The 21,054-nt window shown below is 51.4% G+C and overlaps 1 protein-coding gene across 9 annotated transcripts in view; it reads right to left on the reverse strand.

The window, feature by feature from the left end:
• Positions 1 to 21,054, reverse strand: part of SLIT1 (slit guidance ligand 1) — a 179,365-nt gene that overhangs the window by 127,710 nt on the left and 30,601 nt on the right. For all 9 annotated transcript variants that reach the window (XR_014826653.1, XR_014826652.1, XR_014826656.1 and 6 more), the window contains exon 4: positions 20,489 to 20,560. Coding sequence is in view for 2 of the 9 variants with exons in the window: in XM_084994951.1 (XP_084851077.1) it covers positions 20,489 to 20,560 (72 nt within the window). In the remaining 7 variants the exon portion in view is untranslated. The remainder of the gene's footprint in view (positions 1 to 20,488; positions 20,561 to 21,054) is intronic.

The raw sequence follows: 21,054 nt of genomic DNA on the forward strand, positions 1-21,054 counted from the left end.
GCCAACCTTTCTCACCACACACCCTCTCATCACAAACAGGCCCATTCAAGCAGCTAATTCAAACAAATTCTGCCTGGGCGCAGGCCGCCTCTGGTGGACGAGAAAGCCCATACAGGGTCTCTCTCTGGGCTGCACCCACCAGCCCCAAGGACACTGTCACTGCTCTGATGGTGACCCCGTCAGGGGCCCGGCCCTGGAGACCCCCACCAATACCATTTTCCAAAGGGCTCCACCAAAGTTTATCCTAAAGGCAGAGGACAGCCCGCACAAGCACTGACCTTCTTGGAGATCTCTTGTTTCATCTGCAACATTCTGCTCTATGTTGCATTCTCCTTAAGGTCCCATTTTTCGTTTTCCCAACAGTCATGGTAATGACAGCCTCTAATACATGTTCACAATGGCCCTGTTGGAGTTCCCGTCGTGGTGCAGTGGTTAACGAATCTGACTAGGAACCATGAGGTTTCAGGTTCAGTCCCTGGCCAGTGGGTTAAGGATTCGGTGTTGCCATGAGCTGTGGTATAGGCTTGGCAGCTACAGCTCTGATTCAACCCCTAGCCTGGGCACCTCCATATGCCGCGGGAGGGGCCCTAGAAATGGCAAAAAAAAAAAAAGAGAGAGAGAGACAGACAGAATGGCCTTGTTTCAGGCACTGTTCTGAGCTCTTGATATTTCTCTCTTCATTTGCTGTAACGAGCCTATGAGGCAGGTCCTATTAGGACCCAAACTGAGGCAAGGAGAGTTTAAGCACATGCCCCGAGGTTACACATCCCATAAATGGCGGAGCTGGGATGGGAAACCCAGCCTGGGCCCCCAAATGCTCTCTAGTAACTGCTATCTAAATGTAATATGCGGAGTTCCCACTGTGGGGCAATGGGTTAAGGATCCAGTGTTGCTGCAGCTGTGGTATAGGTCGAAGCTGCAATGCGGATTCAAGCCCTGGCTCAGAAATTTCAATATACCAAGGGTGAGGCCAAACAAACAAACAAACAAAATGCAGGATACAAAACTGTTTTTAAATGCTTAACTGCTCACCTCCTAAAAGTTTCAAGTAAAACTGAAGCTTCAGGACAACTGCTCCATTTAGCCTTGTGGCTGCAGGCCCAGACCTGCTCACGGACCTGGCCCCAAGAGCACCCAAACTCTTCCAGGCTCAGGTTCTAGGCACTGGAACCCCTCTGCCAACCACATGGACCTCTTCTGGCTTCCTAGACCCTGCGCTCTGCCGGCTCAGGGAATCCTAGTTGCCAGACTAAGCCAGTCTAGGGTCCCCCTCAGGTGCCCCTCAGGCTCCCTTCCCCATCCTAGTGAGAGAATTTAGAATTGTAGCTTGCCTATGTGGCTGCCCTCCTAGCAGTGTCAAAGCTGACCCCACATTTCCCAGGATGCCGAGTCCAGCCCAGGCCCCTGAAAGTCCCCTTGGTGCCCTGAGACTGAGGCCACCTCCAGAGCTGCCCCCATATAACAAATGCCAGGGCCACAGGTCCACAGCCGGACCTTGGACCTGAATTCCATCCTTCTGAACTCCACCTTGGCTCTGCCCCAGGCTATACAACTAGGCTATTGCCTCCTCCCCTGTCCGAATTCCACGTCCTATCTTTAAACTCCAAACTATGATTGGACAGAACCTAAAATGACAAATGCCCCCTCACTGTATTTCCAAGGGTTACACACCCCAAGTTTTCACTGTGCATTCCCCTACCTAATGGTGGCCCAGCTACCCCTGGGCTCTCCAGAACCTGCCAGAACATGGAGGGCCCTGTGCCTCTGAGATGCTGTGCCTTGTCAACCTGCCTACATCCCCAGCATTGCTCCTGGGCCAGTGCTCCTGGGTCCCTTCCCTGCCTGAGTTAAGACCTTCTTCATGAGAGAGAATGGCCACATTGTAATGCAGCAGAAAAGAGCCAGAGATGAGAATCTTTGGGGGATGTGAAAGGAATCACAGACAATCCCACTTCTAGGAGGCCTGGAGTGTTTGGATAAAGAGCAAGAAAAATAGTTCCCATCATGGCTCAGTGGTAAGGAACCCGACTAGCATCCATGAGGATGCAGGTTCAATCCCTGGCCTCACCAAGTAGGTTAAGGATCCGGTGTTGCCAGGAGCTGAGGTGTAGGTCGCAGACGCGGCTCGGATCCCGTGTTGCTGTGGCTGCGATGTAGGCCGGCAGCTACAACTCCGATTGGACCCCTCGCCTGGGAACCTCCATATGCCGTGGGAGTGGCCCAAGAAATGGCAAAAAGACAAAATAAATAAATAAATAAATAAATATTTTAAAAAGTTCAAGATAGGGTGTAAAATAATATGACTACACTTAAGACTATTGAACTGTATGCTTAAAAATGGTTGAGATGGTAACGTTTATCTTATGTGTATTGTACCACAATTAAAAATCTAAAAAGTACATCACAGGTGGAAGACGACAATTTTGCAAGGAGATTACACATAATCTAGCTCGTCTCTGTTCGCTCTACATAGTACTTCTGAGAATCTACGCTTCAGGGGTTGGGGAGGGAAAAATCTGGATAGTCATGGACCTGCTATAAAGTGACACCCCCTCTCTGCCCTCAGGTTTCCTGCCACCATCCCCAACCCCCTCCCACTGCTGGGTCCTCTGAGTCACTCTGATATGCCATCATTTTTGGACAGCCTGGTGTCCTTGCTGTGTTCCATTTGGACGGTCTCTTCACGCCGACTGTGCCCTTGGGCTCTCTGACTTGGGAGCAGACATCCTACCAACTTGAGGAGATTTCCTGGAGCATCCTAGTTGCATCAAGCCTGGCAGGCCCCCAGCTCCCAGCAGGCAGTCCTGAACCCTGGGCAGACCCTTCACAGGCTCTCTGGAGTCCCTGAGAGGCTGGGGCGGCCTCACTTCCGCTCTCCAAAGGGACATGTTGGCTCTGCTCTGGTGGGGGGACCATTAGCCTTCTCCATCTCATGCCCCTAGCCCCCTCCAACCCACCCACCTCCTCTCCAGGCCCCCATGTCTCCACTGTCATTGGGAACCACAGTTGCGTGACAAATGACTGAGGAGGTCCTGGGGATGCCATTTCATTCTGCAAGCGTCATTGTGCCTGACCTAAACCCAAATACCCAGGCCCCAGTTTCCCGGGTGACACCTGAAGGCCTCGGTTTCCTGGCAACCGGGAACAATGGCCCCTGGGAAAAGCACACACACTTTGGGAAAGGGCAGCCTTTTTTCTCTGCGCCCCTGGGTACATCCAGGGAGCTCTCCTCCACTGTGGGCAGAGTCTGGAGGGATATTCAAGCCTTGAGGCCACTGGGGCCTCCCGAACCCCGCTCCCTAGCCTAACCCTAAGCTGCAGGAAGTCTCCCAGTGCCCAGAGTTCCCTCACCTGGGGCTTTATGAGCTGCCTCTTAATGGGACAAAAGCCCCTGTGAGCAGACTCGCTGCCCCCCTCTCCCCTCGGCAGCCATGCTCCTGGAGCTGACTCAGGGCATTCAGACTTCTGTTCTGGTGGCCCTCAGTGTCACCTTTGCCTGCAGAAGTGACATTCTCTTTCCCTTCTGCGTACCGTCAAAGGATGCAGGCATGATTCGTAGGAGCTCATGTACACAGCAGGTGCTCAATATACAGCAGCGGTTCTCAAGACCATGTTCTGGGTTCTGGAGCATCATCTATTGCCCCAGGGAAGCAGAGAAGTACATTGACCAGAAAAAGACTGAGCGGGTCCCTGGACCAACCTGCGCCCTCCACCGTGAGCCACCTGAAACCACAGACATTCAAGAGGGCTGAACTTCTGGGGTGCAGAATCACAGTCCCCAGGTTCCCCACAGACACAGTGGGCTCCCAGGAGGACATCAGAAACCTCCTCTCGAAAGCAGGAGCTCTCTAATGAATTCTAGATAACTCTTGCCTACATGCCAGGGAAAGGTATCACCCTTTTTTTAACTTACTCAAGTCCTGCTCATCTAAAAACTCCCTTCTGACTGAAACCACAGGTAGCTTCTGCAACACTGAGTAAATGAATTTTGAAGAAATCGTTCTCTTTCTCCAGGGTTTTTTTTTTTTTTAGCTCTTGGGGCTCCGTGTAGTTTCCCCTCCCTAAGACAGGAAGGAAGGATGCAACTCTTGTTTTAAAGATGGGATACTGGCGTACAGGAGACGCAAGGCCACAGCAGTACTGAGAGGTCATGTCACAGCTGGGACTGGGAGGCAACCAGGCACACAGAGCTGGGCCATGTCACTGGCCGTTCTGTGCCAGGAGCAGAGACAAGAGGCCAAAGCTCAGGTTAGAGGAGGCAGAGGGGGCCTGGTCCAGAAGACAAGCCTCCCTCCAAAGCACAGACACGGGGAGAAGAGGGGCAACGAATGTGCTATAGTCAGAAGACACCAAGACCAAGAATGTAGTGAAACGGGAGGGCCTCGGGCCACCTAAGTGCTGGTGAAAGCAGGGCACGATCTCAGGAGTCACTGGTCTAACATCCTGAGGCTGGACAGGCAGAGTCAGACAGAGAGGCTCCACTGAGCAGGACGGCAGGGGGCTGGGCTCCCTCTGGAACCTCCCTGGGGCCCTGCCCCACTGGGTACCAGCACCTCTGCTAGAGTTCCCAGAGACCGTGTCCCTTCCGTCCCAGCGCCACTGCTTCATCACTGATTAGAGGGCTGGACTGGTGGCTGCAAGATGCAGTTAAGTCCTGCACCATCGGCCACCTGAACTCTTGAACAAAACTCTAACTCATGTGGCCTTCCATCCCCCGCAGGACTACCAGCTCTCGAAAGCAGAGATCACGACATTTTTTTCTCACCACTGCACCCCCTAGAAATTGGAAGGCATGGAAATATTTGTCAAGCATGTTACAAATGAAAGATTAAAAAGCCCAGCCAAGAAAAGCCAGAGGCTAACAGCCAGCCTGAGGCAAAATCCTGTGCTCGCAGACTCACAGGCATGAACTTCAGGAATAGCAAAGCAACCTCAGAAAGCATGTTGTCCACGTAACTTGCTCGGGATTTTTGTCCCCGTCCTCATCCTTCATAGCCAAGCGTGCGGCTATGTCTTCATCTGATGGAAGCCTCTCCCTGGGAGAGATGCACAGGGGAGGGGACCATGCAAGTCCATCCTCCTCCCTAGAAGAGCAGTGAACCTGAAGCACCAGAATAGCCCCCGCTAAACAGAGCTGACATTGGCAGAGGCGCAAACACGGCCAAGTGTGCCTTCGCGCTGCCTGTGCTTCAATCCCGCCACGGAGGTCCAGGATCGTCCCCATTCACAGATGAGGAAACAGGCTCAGGGGGTACCCCCATGGGTCCCCAGTCATGTAGCTAAAGTGGCAGCCACCGCACCTGACCCCAAAACCCTCTCTCACAACCTCAGAGCACTCAGATTCCTGTAGGAAGAGGAGGCAGAAGCAGAGAGCCCATGACCAACTGGAATCAGCAGGGATGGAGGTGAAGCTAATACCTCAGGAACTGGAGCACCGTGAGGATGCCCAGGTGGCAGTGGCTTCTTGCTGGGCAGCAGTGAAGCTTGGGAGGCAAAGGCCCAAAACCTGAACCCTGAGCAGAGGTTCCGTCCAGGCAGGTTGCAATTAGTACCTTAGCTCAAGGGGGCCTCTGGCCTCTTGGCAGCTCTTGCTGGACACTGCGCTCCAAGCCTCACCCTGACAGGTTCTCTCCCCAGAGCAGCTGCCCATCCAAGACCGAGCAGGAAGACTGATGCTTCCTGCCTCTGTTTTAGAAAATGGCAATGATGGGGACCAGGTTAGGGGGTGGGTCTTCAGCTAAAAATGTTTCCCTTAAGCATAAGAATTAATCCTGTTTTGCCTGCCCTTAAGAAAAACAACCATGAGCGGACACATACCATGCCCTGGGGAGAGGCAAGAAGACAGGAAGCAAGGATGCGATGAGGCCCTCCAGACCCCTGGGTGGGCTTCAGAATATCTGGGGTTCTCTGAGGGATCATAGAACTTAATAGTGGCCAGGACTCTAGGGCTGGCTAGCTTACTGTGTCAGCATCTGCACTTGGCATTGGTGGTAAAGAACACAGACACACCAGTAAAACTGTATTCTGGATAAAGAAGCCTTCTCCTTAAATGAAAATGAGAACCATTTCCGCCAGGATGCTGGCAGGCATGATTTGCTCACCCTGAAGGGCAGAGCTTTGAAAAGAGCAAAAAGGAGGGAGGCTCCCATATTAAAACTCTAATCTGAGAGCTTGAAAAATCTGGAGGCATGCTGTTGGTGTATGAGAGGGAACACAGCATCCTCGGGGCGTGATGTGACATGCCTAGGGACAGTGGCTGCCTCACAGGGAGGCGTCTCGCCCTCTCCCTTCCCCCCTCCCTTCCGGGCATGAGCTGACATTCACAATAGGGGATCAGAACAGATTGAGCAGGAAGTACCAAGTCCTCCCTGTTAGAGACAAAACTGATGACTACCAATGCCTACACCCCAACCAAGACGGATGCTCTCGGAGTTAAAAGAGCATCCTTCTAATCTGGACCAAGTAGATGCCCAGCGAAGTCAAATAAGAGAAAAAGGAAGATTTTTGCTGATTAAGCTCCAGTCCCTTGGTCAGCACCAAAAACCCTGTGTTTTCATTGTTTTCAAAGTAAGTTTTCCTCTTCCTGAATAATAAAGGAAATTTTTCACAGAACCTGTCCGTCAGGCAACAGTAGGTATGAATGGATGCACTCTATAGAGAGGCATTGTCTCCATGACTCGTTTCTTTCTGGCTGGAAAGAGAATTTCCAGAACCTCAGACAGAATCTCAACCACATTTAGTCGCCCGATTAGCTTTGTTTGGAAACAAACAAAGACTCAAACTACAAATCATCAAAAAACACCTTTGGAAAATTTTGCTCTAATGTGGTCTAAGTATAAAATGAAGATAAGAGGCTGGTTGATGACTAATGGAAATGTAACTGATTTCTTTTGTTCCCTGAATGTCCCACTGTTAGAACGACTAGGATTTTTTTCTTTTTTTCTTTTTTCTTTTTTGTTTTTGCCTTTCTCCGCGGCATATAGAGGTTCCAGGCTAGGGTTCTAATTGGAGCTGTAGCTGCCAGCCTATGCCAGAGCCACAGCAACACTGGATCCTTAACCCACTGAGCAAGGCCAGGTTCCTAGAACTACTAGGATTTTTTTCTATCAAGAAAAAGGCAGGCTAGGAGTTCCCGTCGTGGCACGCATGGGTTAATGAATCCAACTAGGAACCATGAGGTTGCGGGTTCGATCCTTGGCCTTGCTCAGTGGGTTGAGGATCCGGCGTTGCCATGAGCTGTGGTGTAGGTTGCAGACATGGCTCGGATCCCTAGTTGCACAGGCCGGTGGCTACAGCTCCAATTCGGCCCCAGCCTGGGAACCTCCATATGCCACGAGAGCAGCCCTAGAGAAGGCAAAAGACAAAAAAAAAAGAAAGAAGGAAGGAAGGAAGGAAGGAAAGAAAGAAAGAAAGAAAGAAAGAAAGAAAGAAAGAAAGAAAGAAAGAAAGAAAGAAAGAAAGAAAGAAAGAAAGAAAGAAAGAAAGAAAGAAAGAAAGAAAGAAAGGAAAAGAAAGGGAGAAAGAAAGAAAGAAAAAGGCAGGCTTAACATTTCTTGATGGTTTACCACATGCAAAATCAGGCCAAAATCCTGGGTCCCATCACTGGCATCACTTTATTCAATCCCTGCTTGACAGTCTGGTCTAGGTCTTTATTATGGCCTTTATCCAGATGGGAAAACTGAGTCGAAGCAAAATTAAGCAACTCACCTGGGTCACCTAGGTAGCAAGCGGCAGAGCTATTAGGTTCTAGAGTCTAAACTTTTAATTTACATGTTAGGCCTCATCTCAAACTCTGGTTATCTTGGCAGCACCAAAGAAGAGGTAGAAAGTCCAAATGGAAAGTGCACCATGGCTTCCCCAAGTCAAGGCCTCGGGGACACCTGCACCTTCAGAAATACACAGTTGGCACCTGCATGCACCTCCGCCACCAACAGATGGCACTTATCAGCAAGGGACACACTCCAGCAGGGAGCCCAGGGGACAGAGCCATTTACACTCTGTGGTCAGTGTTCAACGACCAGTTGTCCCCAGCTTTCCCTTGGGGAAAACTGAGGTCTCATGCCATCTCCAGCTGGCTGCAAAAGATGCTATTAAAAATCCTTGATAAATGAGTCCCAGCCCTTGCTTACACAGCTTACTGCTAAGCACCTGCCAAAAATGATTTCTTGTCCTGTTTCCTACCAATGGAGTTGATGATTTATAGGAAACGCTTTTTTTTTGTTTGTTTGTTTTTTTCCAGTTGCCGCTAGAAGAATAAGATATTCAGATGCCCAGGTGTACTGACCACATTTTAACATGTCTGAAACAAAGCATGGGGAAGTTTCTGTTTGAACGGCTCTGCAATTAATCTATGTGCATTTGTTCCTGTGAAGTATGATTTTTCACTTATATTAGTTTTCTTTCATATCAGTTTTTTTTTTTTTTCCATTTCACAGGCACAGGCAGCAGGAGGGAAAAAGCCAAGCTACACTCCAGCCATCCAATTCTCACACCTGTCACCCACGTGTGAAATCAGCAACCACAGAACCACCAGTCCACACTCCAGCCAAGCCCTAGACCGTATCTAATTCATCTGATATTTCCCCACGCCCAACAAATCATTGCAGGCAGCACGGCAGGCTTGTCATAAGTTGGTTGGGGGAAAGAATTCTTCCATCCACCCAGCGGGGGAAGCCAGGCCCGCCATGCTGGGGAGCGTGCGCTTGGAAGCGGGGGGGGTGTCACTGAGCCAGGCGGCACGGCGACGGGCCATCTCCACAATTCCCCCGTCCTTCCGGAGGGACACGTCCCGTAGAAACTGCAAGTCCCCAGGAGCCCAAGACCAGCTGCTGCTTTGCAAACATCAACCAGAAATCCCAGTAAGGATTCCCGCCCTCGGCCTGGGAAGAAGGGCTCCCAGTGTGTCCCTACCTGACCTGGCACCTTCTACCAACATTAGGCACCCCGCCCCCCGCCACCGGGGCAGATGCGCCCCCTTTCTCTTCTTTCCTAAATGTTTCCTAGAGATTATGAAGAGAGCTGGCCAGCCACACAAAAGCAGATAAAAAGTCATTTTGCTGTTTCGTTCTGTTTTCTACGAAGAGTACTGATGGGGACAAAAAATGGTTGGTCTGTGACAGAAAACTAAAACCTCCACCCCCAAGTCACTGTTCTCAAATCTAGGATGCCCCTGGTGGTGTGGGGAACCTCGTGGACACCTTAAAAGTCCAAATACAAATGGCTAAATGACTTCCTCCAAAAGGCCCCCGGTGACAAACACCGTCTCCTTGGAGAGCTGACCCGCCCGAAGGAGTCTCAGAGAAATGGTGGGCAGAGTTTCCAGGGCCTGGTGCCCATGTGCTCCGTGGGCATCGGGCCCTTGGCTCCCACGGGCTGGCCAGGGACACCTGAAGGTCAGCCTGGGTGCAGAGCCTCTCATAGGAGAGGGCACGAGGTACCAACCATGGGTCTCGGCACCGGGCACAACGTCCTCCGGCCACGCATGGAGCGGGCTGCCGTGATGGAAACCTCTGCACTCGCTCCTGGGGCTCTGGCTTCTGCAGAGGACAGCTCTCCTCTTCCTCTCCGTCCTTTGCGGGGTCCTGCAGGGCACGGGAACCCCAATGTGGCTTTTCCCCTTGCAGCCATCCCTCACCCCGGCTCATCCTTGGGAGCCGGAACATCTCTGGCGTTGGTTTTGGGAGGGTGATGGAGGGACGGCCGTCTCCCTGCCAAGGGGAATGTCACGCCACCAGAATTTATGTGCCAGCTTTCCTTGTACCAGCTTTTCCCAGGTTACCTCCCCACCCATTACTACCCCATTAGTTGCCATGGGCTTTCCCCTAACTGTCACCAGCCCACACTGTCTCTTTGTTAGCCCGCAGCTCTAGAGCCGGCCCCTTCCCAAGCAAGGGGCTGAGTTTAAACTCCACATTGTGAAATATTTCCTCCCTCTCCTGTCCCCCCTCGCCGGCCTCCCCTGGGCCCCAGAGCCTTTAGTAAAACAAACCCGCCAAAAGGCATTCTCTGCTCTGTTTGCACAGCACGAGTGGGGCCCCAAGTTGCCCGGCGCCCCTCGTCTTCCACGAACACACTTCCTCTCCTTATTGGTATTCAGTCAATACCTTGCTTTCCTGACCCTTCCCTGCATGGCCTCTAAGCTCTGCCGACAGAAGGGCCTTTGTTGGAGGAGCAGAGGGGTGCAAACACCGGGACTCCAAAGACACGGCGTGGACTCCAAAGGGGAAATGAGTTGTTGCTCAGTGGGGTGGGGCCCTGAGAGAGGGGCTCCTCTGAGCTCCTCCAGAACCAGACTCTTCCTGAGGACAAACCTTCTGTGTCTTTTTACAGACCCAATCCCATTTCCAGAGCTAATCCTTGATTTTTATTGTTCCAAATTTGATTCCAAAATGTGGGCCAGAATCTGGGGTCTGGTCAAGGTTTTGTTACACAATTTGCCAGACCCACTTGGCTATAAAGCTTGGCTTCCAACACTGAGGCTCAGGCAAGGGGCCTCCCAAGCTCCCACCATCTGCCAGTTCATGTGCCTGTGAGCAGATTGACCAACCCAAACACCACTGGACAAGGCCTCTCCCCTGCTCACAAGTCCTCCGTGCTTCCTTGGTTGGATCATTCTGCATCTAAAAGCCAGGGCCATCAAACCCAGGCTCCCCCAGCATCTCCTGCCATCAAACCCAGGCTCCCGCAGCATCTCAGGCATGCAGGCCAGGCAGACATAGAGTCAGCCCCTTCTCAAGCTCTTCCAGGGACGAAGCATCAAGGCAGAGCAGCCCAGGCGGCCAGGCCTTCAGGAAGTCTGCCCGACACAGAACAAAATCCACTCCCCCACACCTTCTGCCCTCTTCTAGAAGCTATGCTTTTGGAACGAACCAGTCCCTTGTCCTCATGACAGCCTTTCACGCAGATTTTAAAGTTTCTCTCAGGGTCCCTCTATATTCGTTTTTATCACACCAGACAGTCCCAGGCCCCTTGACTGTACCTCATGTGAAACGTTTTCCAGATGGCTCCCGAGGTGAACTACCCTCCTCCAAAACGTGTTAAAATGTTCCCTGCACAGCCTCCCACAATAAAACCCAAACCCTCATACACAGAACATTGTTTTCTGGATGTGCTTAAATCAGCACAGATTCAAACAGGCCTATCCCCTCCCGCGGCGAGGACACCTTGCCTCTATTAATTCAGCCAAGGACCGCATTCACTCTTTCAGCCACCTTACCGCACTCTTGACTCATCCTCAGCTTGAAGTCACAGAACCTTTTCCTAACAAGGGCTGCCAAACCAAGTCCCATCCCATTCGAGGCATTCGCAGTCATCTTCATGTTTATCAGCATTTCATTTCACCTCAACGAGTCCCACCAAGCTCATGGAGATTTTTTTCAATCTTACATCTGTCCTCTTGGGTATAATGTCCATCCCTTTGCAGTTTTGTGCCACTTGCACATCTGTCGAGCACCCCTTCTGCACGCTTATCCAATTCACTAATAAAAATGGCAGAGCAGGATCTAGAGATACCAGTGACCTGTCTAAGGTGTCACAGCCAGATAGGGACAGAACCCCTCCCAGGCCAGGGCTCTTTTCTATCACACTCTGCCAAAAAGTCCCCAGCACCCCTCAGACAGCCCCCTCTCCACCTGTCTACCACACCTGCCTCCTTACTGGTCCTTCCCGAGAGGTCCTGATTATAGACAGGAAAGTCTGGTAAGGGCTGGATTCCTAGGAGGAAGATGGGGAAAATGCCCCCTGGCTGAAGGATCCAACCTCATTAAATCACACCAGCTTCCTGCAGCTAAAGCTCTCTGCTTCTCCAGGGCCCTTCTGGAGTAGCCCAGCCAACCGACCAGGCCAAGCAAAGCTGGAAGGGTAAGGAGGCCCCAGGTACTCCTTCACAAAGATGCCTGGGACGAAGGGGATAGCACTGGGGGACTCCAGAGATTCTGGGGACAGCTCTGAACCTTGGAAAGAATCTGTACAAGGGACAGTCACATACAGATAGCTTCAGCCCTCTTACAAACAATTCTCAAGATCTGTCCTAGAAACACGAATGCTCCCTTGAAGAGTCTGCCAAAGAAATTGGCCAGTGAAAGGACTGACCCTTGGCCCACATCCTTGCTCAGAGTATAACTCTAGGGAGCACAACCAAGATCGCTGGGAAAAGAGGTCAAGGTCAATACAAGGATTCCTAATGATTAGAGCTACTCACCAACAAGACTCCTGTGAAGTAGTGAGCTCTCCATCACCCATGTGTTTAAGTGGAGGCTGGAGTAGATGACTTTTGCCCCATTTGAATCCAAAAATCTAAGCTCCCATGTACCCGCTTTTCTGCTGTGACAGGTCCCTTGTGATTTCAAAAAAAAAAAGCCCATCGCTGGACCCAAATAGCCAAAACAATTTTGAAAAAGAAAGAAGAACAAAGTTGGAGGACTCACACTTCCTCTGCCCAGTCACTCTGCTCTTCAAGAACCCTCTGTGACCTTCTCTACCTGTCACCCATTCTAGAAGACAGACTCCCCACACACATGCCTCCCCCCAGGCCAAGATCTAACACTCTACTATTGCGCGGCCCCTGCTCACAGCGCAACCGCACCCTCTTCCCCTCTTCATCCACCTGGGTCTCCCACCCTGTCAACACTTGATTTCAAACCTACCTCCCTGGAAGACTCCAGAGCAAGCTTTCTTCTTCCTGTTTCTCTACCCTGAGTTCAAAGCCTAAATCTGCCAACAACTAGCTATGTGATCAGTGTACTCAACCCCTCCAAGCCTCACTCTTCCCGACTGCGAAGTGGGGATAATTGCTGAAGACTATGACAATTAAAATGAGGAAATGCACAGAAATTGTTCAGCACATAAGTGCCTAAATAAATGATATTGAACTTTCTTTTTTAAACATATTGGAGGAGTTCTCCTGTGGCACAGGAGATCCTGTGGTTAAGGACTTGGCATTATCACGGCAGTGGCTTCAGTGGCCGCTATGGCACAGGTTCGATCCCGGGCCAGGAATTTCCACATGCCCGAAAAAAAAAAAAAAAGGAATGATGGCTCAAGCATTTTTAAATGCTTTATTTAACTGAAAAACAAAAGAAAAAAGAAACCGCTTCTCCTTCTTTTCTCCATTTTCCAAATGTTCAGTATCACAGCAAAATTATTTACATAATGTTTGAGATGGTTTTCTAAAAAGCCCCACTCCCCTAGACGTTATTCACAACAGCCCCCTTCTGCGTGCAAGCCTCCCTATTCGGAATCTTCTCAATGCCTATGAATTGTTTATTCCCAACCGATTTCATCAAGCTGTAGTAAAGAACTGGCAGCTTTTCATTCCTTTGAGCCCCTGTAAAAGGTCCGCAGCAGGAAGTACTCCCCAAGGGCTGATGCATCCGCCGCTCTAGCCCCCAGCCCTCCCCGAGGCCCTGGGTTCCCTGGCTGTCCTTGTTTAGGACGGCCCACAAATGTGGGGCTGCGAGGCAGCCAGGGGCAGAGCTGAGGACCGGGCTGAGCCCTGGAGCTCCATCTCTGCTGAGCGAAGTCTGCCGCTTGGTACGCGGGAGGGACATCCGTCTCCCTCTTCCGCAGAGGCTCCCCGGCCGGCCCAGTGGGATGTGGGCATTTGCACTCGAGCCTTGCTTGACAGCAGGCACTGATTTAATGATTGGAAAGCACTTTGAGAGCCCAGAGTGCTCCATAATTGCCAACGCATAATCCCCAAATCGCTCTCTGCGCGCAGCAAGAGGGGACGCGGCGGCCCTGGGGAGGGGCTCTGTTCGTGTGGCTCTCACACCAGATCCAAGGCAGGCAGAGGCAGACGGGGGCGCTGCCCGAAGAGAGGTCCCCCCTAAGACTCAGCAAGCCTGCTGGGGAGCAAGCTTCTCAAACCGGGAACCAGATGGGGCCTGATACTAATGCAGATCCTCGGGCCCTTCCACCCCTATTAACTCAGGGTCTCTGATGATAGCGCCCTGGGGATCTGCATCTTAATAAAATCCCCTAGATGACTCCCACACTAATTTAAGTACTCTTGATTTACCAGAGGTAGGTGCATGGGTCTGGGGTCAGGGGAACCTGGGCTCAGGTTTCAAATACAATCCTTTTCGTCTGAGGCCCCAGCAAATTATCGGACACTAAACCCACAAGACCTAGACATTCTGCTAAAAAGTTTTTTCAAGAGTTTCACAGTCAAATGAATTTGGCAACACCCTACACATCCCCTGAGGGCTCTATAGTGCGAATGAGTAGTTTAAAGGGGCTGAAATTCACTAATCCACAGAGAACCTTGTTTGTCTTTTTTTTTTTCTTTTCAGGGCCGCATTCGTGGTCTATGGAGGTTCCCAGGCTACGAGTCAAATCCGAGCTGCAGCTGCCGGCCTACACCAGAGCCACAGCAATGCGGGATTCGAGCTTCATCTGTGACCTACACAACCGCTCACGGCAACACCGGATCCGAGAACCACTGAGTGAGGCCAGGGATTGAACCTGCGTCCTCATGGATACTAGTCAGATTCATTTCAGCTGAAGCACAAGAGGAACTCCACAGAGAACCTTGTTTGACCCTGAACTTCCCCAAACCTTCTAACCAAGAAAGCTTCTTTCTATCATTCATGCCCCTGACACCTCATAGACTTAATATCTCGCAGACAAAGCAGTGAAATTCCTTTCTGGGAAAAAGGGAGTCAAGGGAGTGAGAGAGGGCATTTTTTTTTTTTTTTTTTTTTTTTTTTTTTGTCTTTTTGCCTTTTCTGGGGCCACTCCCATGGCATCTGGAAGTTCCCAGGCTAGGGGTCAAATTGGAGCTGCAGCCGCCAGCCTACGCCAGAGCCACAGCAACACGGGATCCGAGCCACATCTGCAACCTACGCCACAGCTCACGGCAACGCTGAATCCTTAACCCACTGAGCAAGGGCAGGGATTGAACCCGCAACCTCATGGTTCCTAGTCAGATTCGTTAACCACTGCGCCACAACGGGAACTCCGAGAGAGGGCATCTTAAGGCAGGGTTCTAGCAGGAAGGAGCCCCATTCCGCACGCTCAGGGGCCTCGACCATGGGGAACTCGGCTGGTTCAGTTCCGCAGATCTGCGGCCTGGAGTGGACATGTCACAATAGCAAGGTCACCTTCCTGCTTTGGGTAATCTCCCTCAGAGGCAAGACAGATCCATTTTTAACAGCTCTTCATTTCAGCAGAGAATGCCCCCTGCCTCCAATGGGGGTGGGGACCAGGATGGGAAGGGAGGCTTTGTTCTTCTGACCCGTGCTGACGGTTTAATTAAACCCAGCTCGAGAGGAGGCCGCAGGGGTCAGGCATTCTTCAACAGGGCTCCTGCAGAATATCACATCGGCGCCTCTCCAGCCGCCACGGCCCTGGTAATGAGTTATCCTGGTCCTTAGAGCCGGGATATAAATAAAAGGGGAATTAACGCCCTGGGCTGCCCTTCATCACCCACCCCCACCCTTCCAGACCCAGCAGAGACACAAAAGGTCAGTCTTGTCAGGACGCATATTGGTTTCAAGGCTAACGAGAAGCCCAGAGGAACTGGGTTTCCAGAAGCAGTTTCAAATGAGGCAGGGGATGCAACCAGGAAGACGAGAAACTGCAAGGCATCGGGAGCGACTCATCGCCAAATCTGGGAGGACAGAGGCACAGGTGGCTGATACTCATGGTGCCCCCCCCCCCGCAACATGGGTGAAGACTCAGTTTTGCTACTGAGAGAGAAGGGGGCAGGTTCAAATCTGTCCCTCTGACCCTAGCCTTCACCCCGTGTGTAGCCATGAAACAATAACTCCACATCCTCCCGTGGGTGGCTGTCAGGTCATGAAGCTGATCTTAAATCCAGGTAACCTGCCACCAGGGTATAACCACCCCCAGCAGGAGACACAGGTCCAGCCAGCCAAACACCTGCTCACCCCCCTTCTCCAAACCGCTGGTAGGTCAGAAGATGCAAACCTAGTGATAAATCCTCACCTTCTACAGAGACAGACCCCACCTATCTGTGTCACAGCTGTCACCACAAGTGTTCTTGGCACCTACAACAGTGCCTGGCCTGTAGGAGGCCCTTGGGAAATTTGGATGAGTGGGTGGGTGGGTGGATGCGCAGGCAGATGGAAGGTGCGGGGGAAGTTGGATGTGGCGAGGGGAGAAGAGAAGGGACAGAGGGTCAGGTGGGGGAGGACAGACAGGTGTATGGTAGGTTTATGGGTATGTTGGTAGACCCATAAATGGAGGGTGAATGGGCGGGCTTGGTGGGTAAATGACTGTGAGACTGGATGGGGAGGCAGAAGGATGGGTGGGTAGGAGGGTGCTAGATGCGAGGAGAGGTAGGAATTGGAGAAATGGGTGGACTGATTGGAAGGTTGGTAGATGGGTACGTGGGAGTAGTGGGCAGGTGAGTCGGGGGCTGGGTGGGTGGTGGGTAGATGGTAGGGGGATGGGAGTGGGTCCTGGTAGGTGGCTGGGTAGCTGAGTAGGTAGATGAGTGGTAGGAGACAGGTAGAGGGTGGATGGGTGAAGTGGGGGTGGGTGGGTGACATGGAAGGATGAGCTTTATTATTATTATTATTATTATTATTATTATTATTATTATTATTCTGTCTTTTTGCCTTTTTTAGGGCCACTCCTGCAGCATATGGAGGTTCCCAGGCTAGGGGTCGAATCGGAGCTGTAGCCACCAGCCTATGCCAGAGCCACAGCAACACGGGATCCAAGCCACGTCTGCAACCTACACCACAGCTCACAGCAACGCTGAATCCTTAACCCACTGAGCAAGGCCAGGGATCGAACCCACAACCTCATGGTTCCTAGTTGGATTCGTTAACCACAGCGCCACGACAGGAACTCCTGGAAGGATGAGCTTTAGCATCAGACAGATTGAGGTTCAATTGCAGCGCAGCCCCTTGGGCAGGTCACAAAGCCTCTGAGCTTGCCTTTCTCCATCTGTAAAAGGGAAAACTCACCTAACATTTCCTGAGCACCTACTATGTGCTACCCATTTGCACCTGACATGAGAGGAAGTTACACCTGTCTTCAATCCCAATGACAGCTTGCAAGGTGGACATGATTATCGTTATCTGATGGAACAGCAAATGGGGCTCAACGGGGTTCAAGGAAGTACCCCGACATCGCTTATCTAGCGTTCACTCTCAGACAGCAGAGGCCTTCCACTGCATAAAACCTAGGACGTCTCCTATCGTGAAAGGAATACATGCTTCTTACAGAAACATAAAAAAGAAAAAGTCACCCAGAGATAACCCCCATTGGCATCTTGCAATCATTTTCCTATGCATGTTTTAGAGTGATTTATTTAGTAATCGTACCGTCAGAACAATTTTGCATCCTGTCTTTGACCTCACGAACATTTATCTGTGTTACTTTACCTCTTTCATAAAAGCCATTTTTGATGAAGATATAACTATTCTGTCAAGTAGATACACCCTAATTCACTTAACCATTCCCCCAAGGTTAGATTTCCACGATTCTATATTTCAGCCTTCTAAATAATACTACAATGAACACGTCTGTGGTCATATTTTATCGACCTTCATGTCAATCCCCAAACGTGAGATTTCCAAGTCAAGGTTTCAGGCCATTGTCAGGCTTTTTATGGCCCCTGGGAGGCCTGGTATCTAATTCCAACACCATCACCAAAACTGCTCTGTGGTCCAAGCCAAACCACAGATCTCTGCGCCGCAGACCCCACGCCAGAAAGAAATGGGCTGACAAACCCAACACCTGGAGAAACATCGGTGAGGAAAAAGCAGCGACAGGATTTTAACTCCTGGAAGATACACAGACAAAATCAACTGAGACGTGGGCCCCAGCACCTGACATGCTTTGCGACCACACCTTGCCCTGCACATGTGGTCTCTCAAACCCATTTTCATGCCGATTTAGCATGACGGCCTCAGTAAAAATCCATGAGTTGCTCCAGGTGGAAAGGATTAGTAACGGATCCCTCAAAGCAAAGGGAAGATCCACAGATGAGAGACCAGAAACGCCAAGCCTGCACCCCCTCCAGGGTGGGCCCCAGAGTACGACTGTGCCAGGAGGTCCCACAGCCCCCAGCACAGCCCAGGGGTGAATGCCTGACCAGTGATGGGCCAATCGGATTCTTTCCCCAGAAATCTGGCCTGAGACCAGAGACACGTGGGGATCTCTGAGCTCCAAGGTCACGGGAAGGAGGAGAGGAGGGAGCACGGTAGCCCACACAGTCCTGGTGGAGCTGAAATGCTGCCCAGAAACCCAGGACGCTGGTTTGCAGGGAGGAGTGGAACAATACGATAGATATTCCAAAAGAGCTAGAAACATCACACACACACACACACACACACACACACACAGAGTCCCAGCTGTGCCTCACTTCCTGTCCCTGGAGCCCATGAGTCTGCTGCTTGTGCCTCTACGATACCCCCATCCCATCAGGCTGCAGGGTCTGCTGTGCCTGAGTGCTCCTGGGCCCAACCACTGGGAAAGTAAAGAAAGATGTTGTGAAACATCTGATGATGCTCAGGACTGGGGCTGGAGGAAAAGCAAAAAATACTAGCAAGTAAATCTTCAAGTGCTTGTTCCTGTGTCCTTCCCTGTAACCATCGCCAAGGTGAAAAATTCAGACACCAGGGACAAACAATGCGATCAATAAAATGGTTTGGGATTCAGAGATGCAAACTATTACAGTGAGAATGGATAAGCAATGAGGTCTACGGCACAGCACAGTGAACAATATCCAGTCTCTTGGGATAGAACAAGATGGAAGATAACATGAGAAAAAAGAATATGTCTATATATGTGTATGTATGTATGTATAACTGGGTCACTTTGCTATACAGCAGAAATTGGCACATGCGACATCAGGGATCACTGGCCCTGGCCATGAACGCAAGCCCTAGGCTGACCTAAGCAGAGAGAGCTGCATAGGTCGCCTCCCCAAAGGCCCACCTGTGCTTACAGGCGGGCTTAAGGACTATCAAGAGGAGAGCTAAAGAAAGTTGTCTCCCTCCTCCCAGGTCCGTCTGGAATGACCCCTGCAAGAGTTAGGGATCAGATGTCTGGGGAGAAAAGGCACTAAGTGCAATGGAAAGATTCTGACTCTAGAGCCTGGAAATACCACCCAAAGGGCATCCAAGCCTTCCATCGGGAGAGCCCTCCCTCTGGAAGTCCCTCTGGTGACTGCCAACTGGCCCTGTCCCCAAGGCAGCCAGCCCTGGGCTGCCTGGGTGAGAACATGCAATGTTTCTGGAGGCTACTGCCTGCCCCGGATCCCAGCCCCAGAGCGCATCGGGGAGCAGCGGTCAGGCAGACTCCTGTCTTCGTCAGTGCCTCCTCCACTCCTTGAATAGAGCTCCTGGTGCCAACCTTTGCTATAGAATCCAGGTATGTAATAGTTGTTAAAGGAGGGTGCTCCCGTGGTGGCTCAGTGACAACGAACCCGACTAGTATCCATGAGGATGCGGGTTCAATCCCTGGCCTCGTTCAGTGGGTTAAGGATCCGGCATTGCCGTGAGCTCTGGTGTGGGTTGCAGCTGTAGCTCTGATTTGACCCCTAGCCTGGGAACTTCCATATGCCATGGATACAGCCCTAAAAAGCAATATATATATCTCCACAAAGAGCATTGGGTGGGGAATCCAAAGGGACATTCAGGATTGACCCTATGGAGGTCATTTCTTTCACCTCTCCAACCTTGCCTTTGGTCGGCAGTAAAACCAGAGACACTGCCTGCCTTGAAGGGTCACAGAAGATGGAGACATGTGCACGGAAGGACCAGGTCCACTGCAGGGCGCTTCACTCACCCATGTGTCAGGGACACAGGGCACATCTCCTGCAGGGGGTTCAGGCTGCATGCTGTCTGTATTCAATGTCAGTTCAACCCCCGGAGAGCCCAACAGTGCACAGGTAAGAAAAGCTCCACCCAGGACTATCTGCCCCTTGATTTTCTACTCCCCCAGGCTACCCCCCATTCCACGGGGGATCCAAGTTCCCCAGACACAGGCCAAGAATGCAACCACATTGGCCACACAGTGTTACCACCCTCAGGAGAGGGTCCAGGGACATGCAGGGCGCTGATGCCCCAGTGAAAGGCAGACTCAAGTGCTAGAGGGAGAGCGAGACCCTCGCAGAGCTGTCCTCTCCCCTTCAGCCCCAAGAGCTGGTGGAGGCTGTGGCAAAAGATGTTGGCCCTTCCAAATGTGAACAGGGCTGGAGCTGGTTCTCCCTCTAAAGTCTGGCATCACGGCTGACAAGCATGCCCACGCTAAGCACATCCCCACACCACACTGTCAGGGACAGCACACAGAACTGGATGGACTGCTAATTCTGTCAAGTACTTGCCATGGAAAAATGCTCTGCACCTCACCTTCCTACAGAAAGGACTTGGCCTTTGATGCCCTGAATGATGCCTGCCAGATGAGGAGCGTGGGGAGGTCACGGTCATGGGAAAGGCCAGGCCCCCCAACCCTGAGCCCCGCCCCCAACAGGGTGATAAGACCACAGAGAGAGCTTTCTTCCACTCACAGCCTCGACAGAGCCTGGTTATTCTGGAACAGTAGTTCTGGTAACGTGTGCAGCTGGTTCCGGTTGAGTCGTCTAAAAAGAGAAGAGAAGAAGCTGTCGGAAATGGCCAAACCGTCCAGGAAGTCTAAAGGACTTTTCAGAAAGCACTGGATTCAGAGTCAGAGGGCCCAGGGTTCAAACCCTAACAGGTCACTGTGTACCCCAGGGGATCACCTTCTTTGGGGCCTCAGTGTCTTTATTCACGTGGGAGTTCTGCCATCCAACACGTGGCGAGATAAGCACAGGGTATCTCTGGAAGCCCTTCCACCAAGGACCTGCCGTGTCCTGGGCCGTCAGTATCTACAGCATCTTTCCTTCTGTTATTTCCTCCCATGCCCATTGTCATCATCACTCCACATTTGCGAGACCCTGTATAATTTACGTCTCAGTTTGTGAGCTGAATACCTGACGACGTGAAAGGTGAGAGACACCCTATGGGGCTGGACTGGACATGCAGCTCTGATTCTTTGTTGCTCTCATCCACTCTTGGCACAGTGGTGACTCGATGTTCTTACTGTTTGCTTTAG

Source organism: Sus scrofa, chromosome 14 (assembly GCF_054392235.1).
Source record: "Sus scrofa isolate SSC_HxYL_T2T_F1_AM1 chromosome 14, Sscrofa_HxYL_maternal_Yorkshire_Landrace_v2.0, whole genome shotgun sequence".
In the NCBI taxonomy this organism is placed as follows: Eukaryota; Metazoa; Chordata; class Mammalia; order Artiodactyla; family Suidae; genus Sus; species Sus scrofa.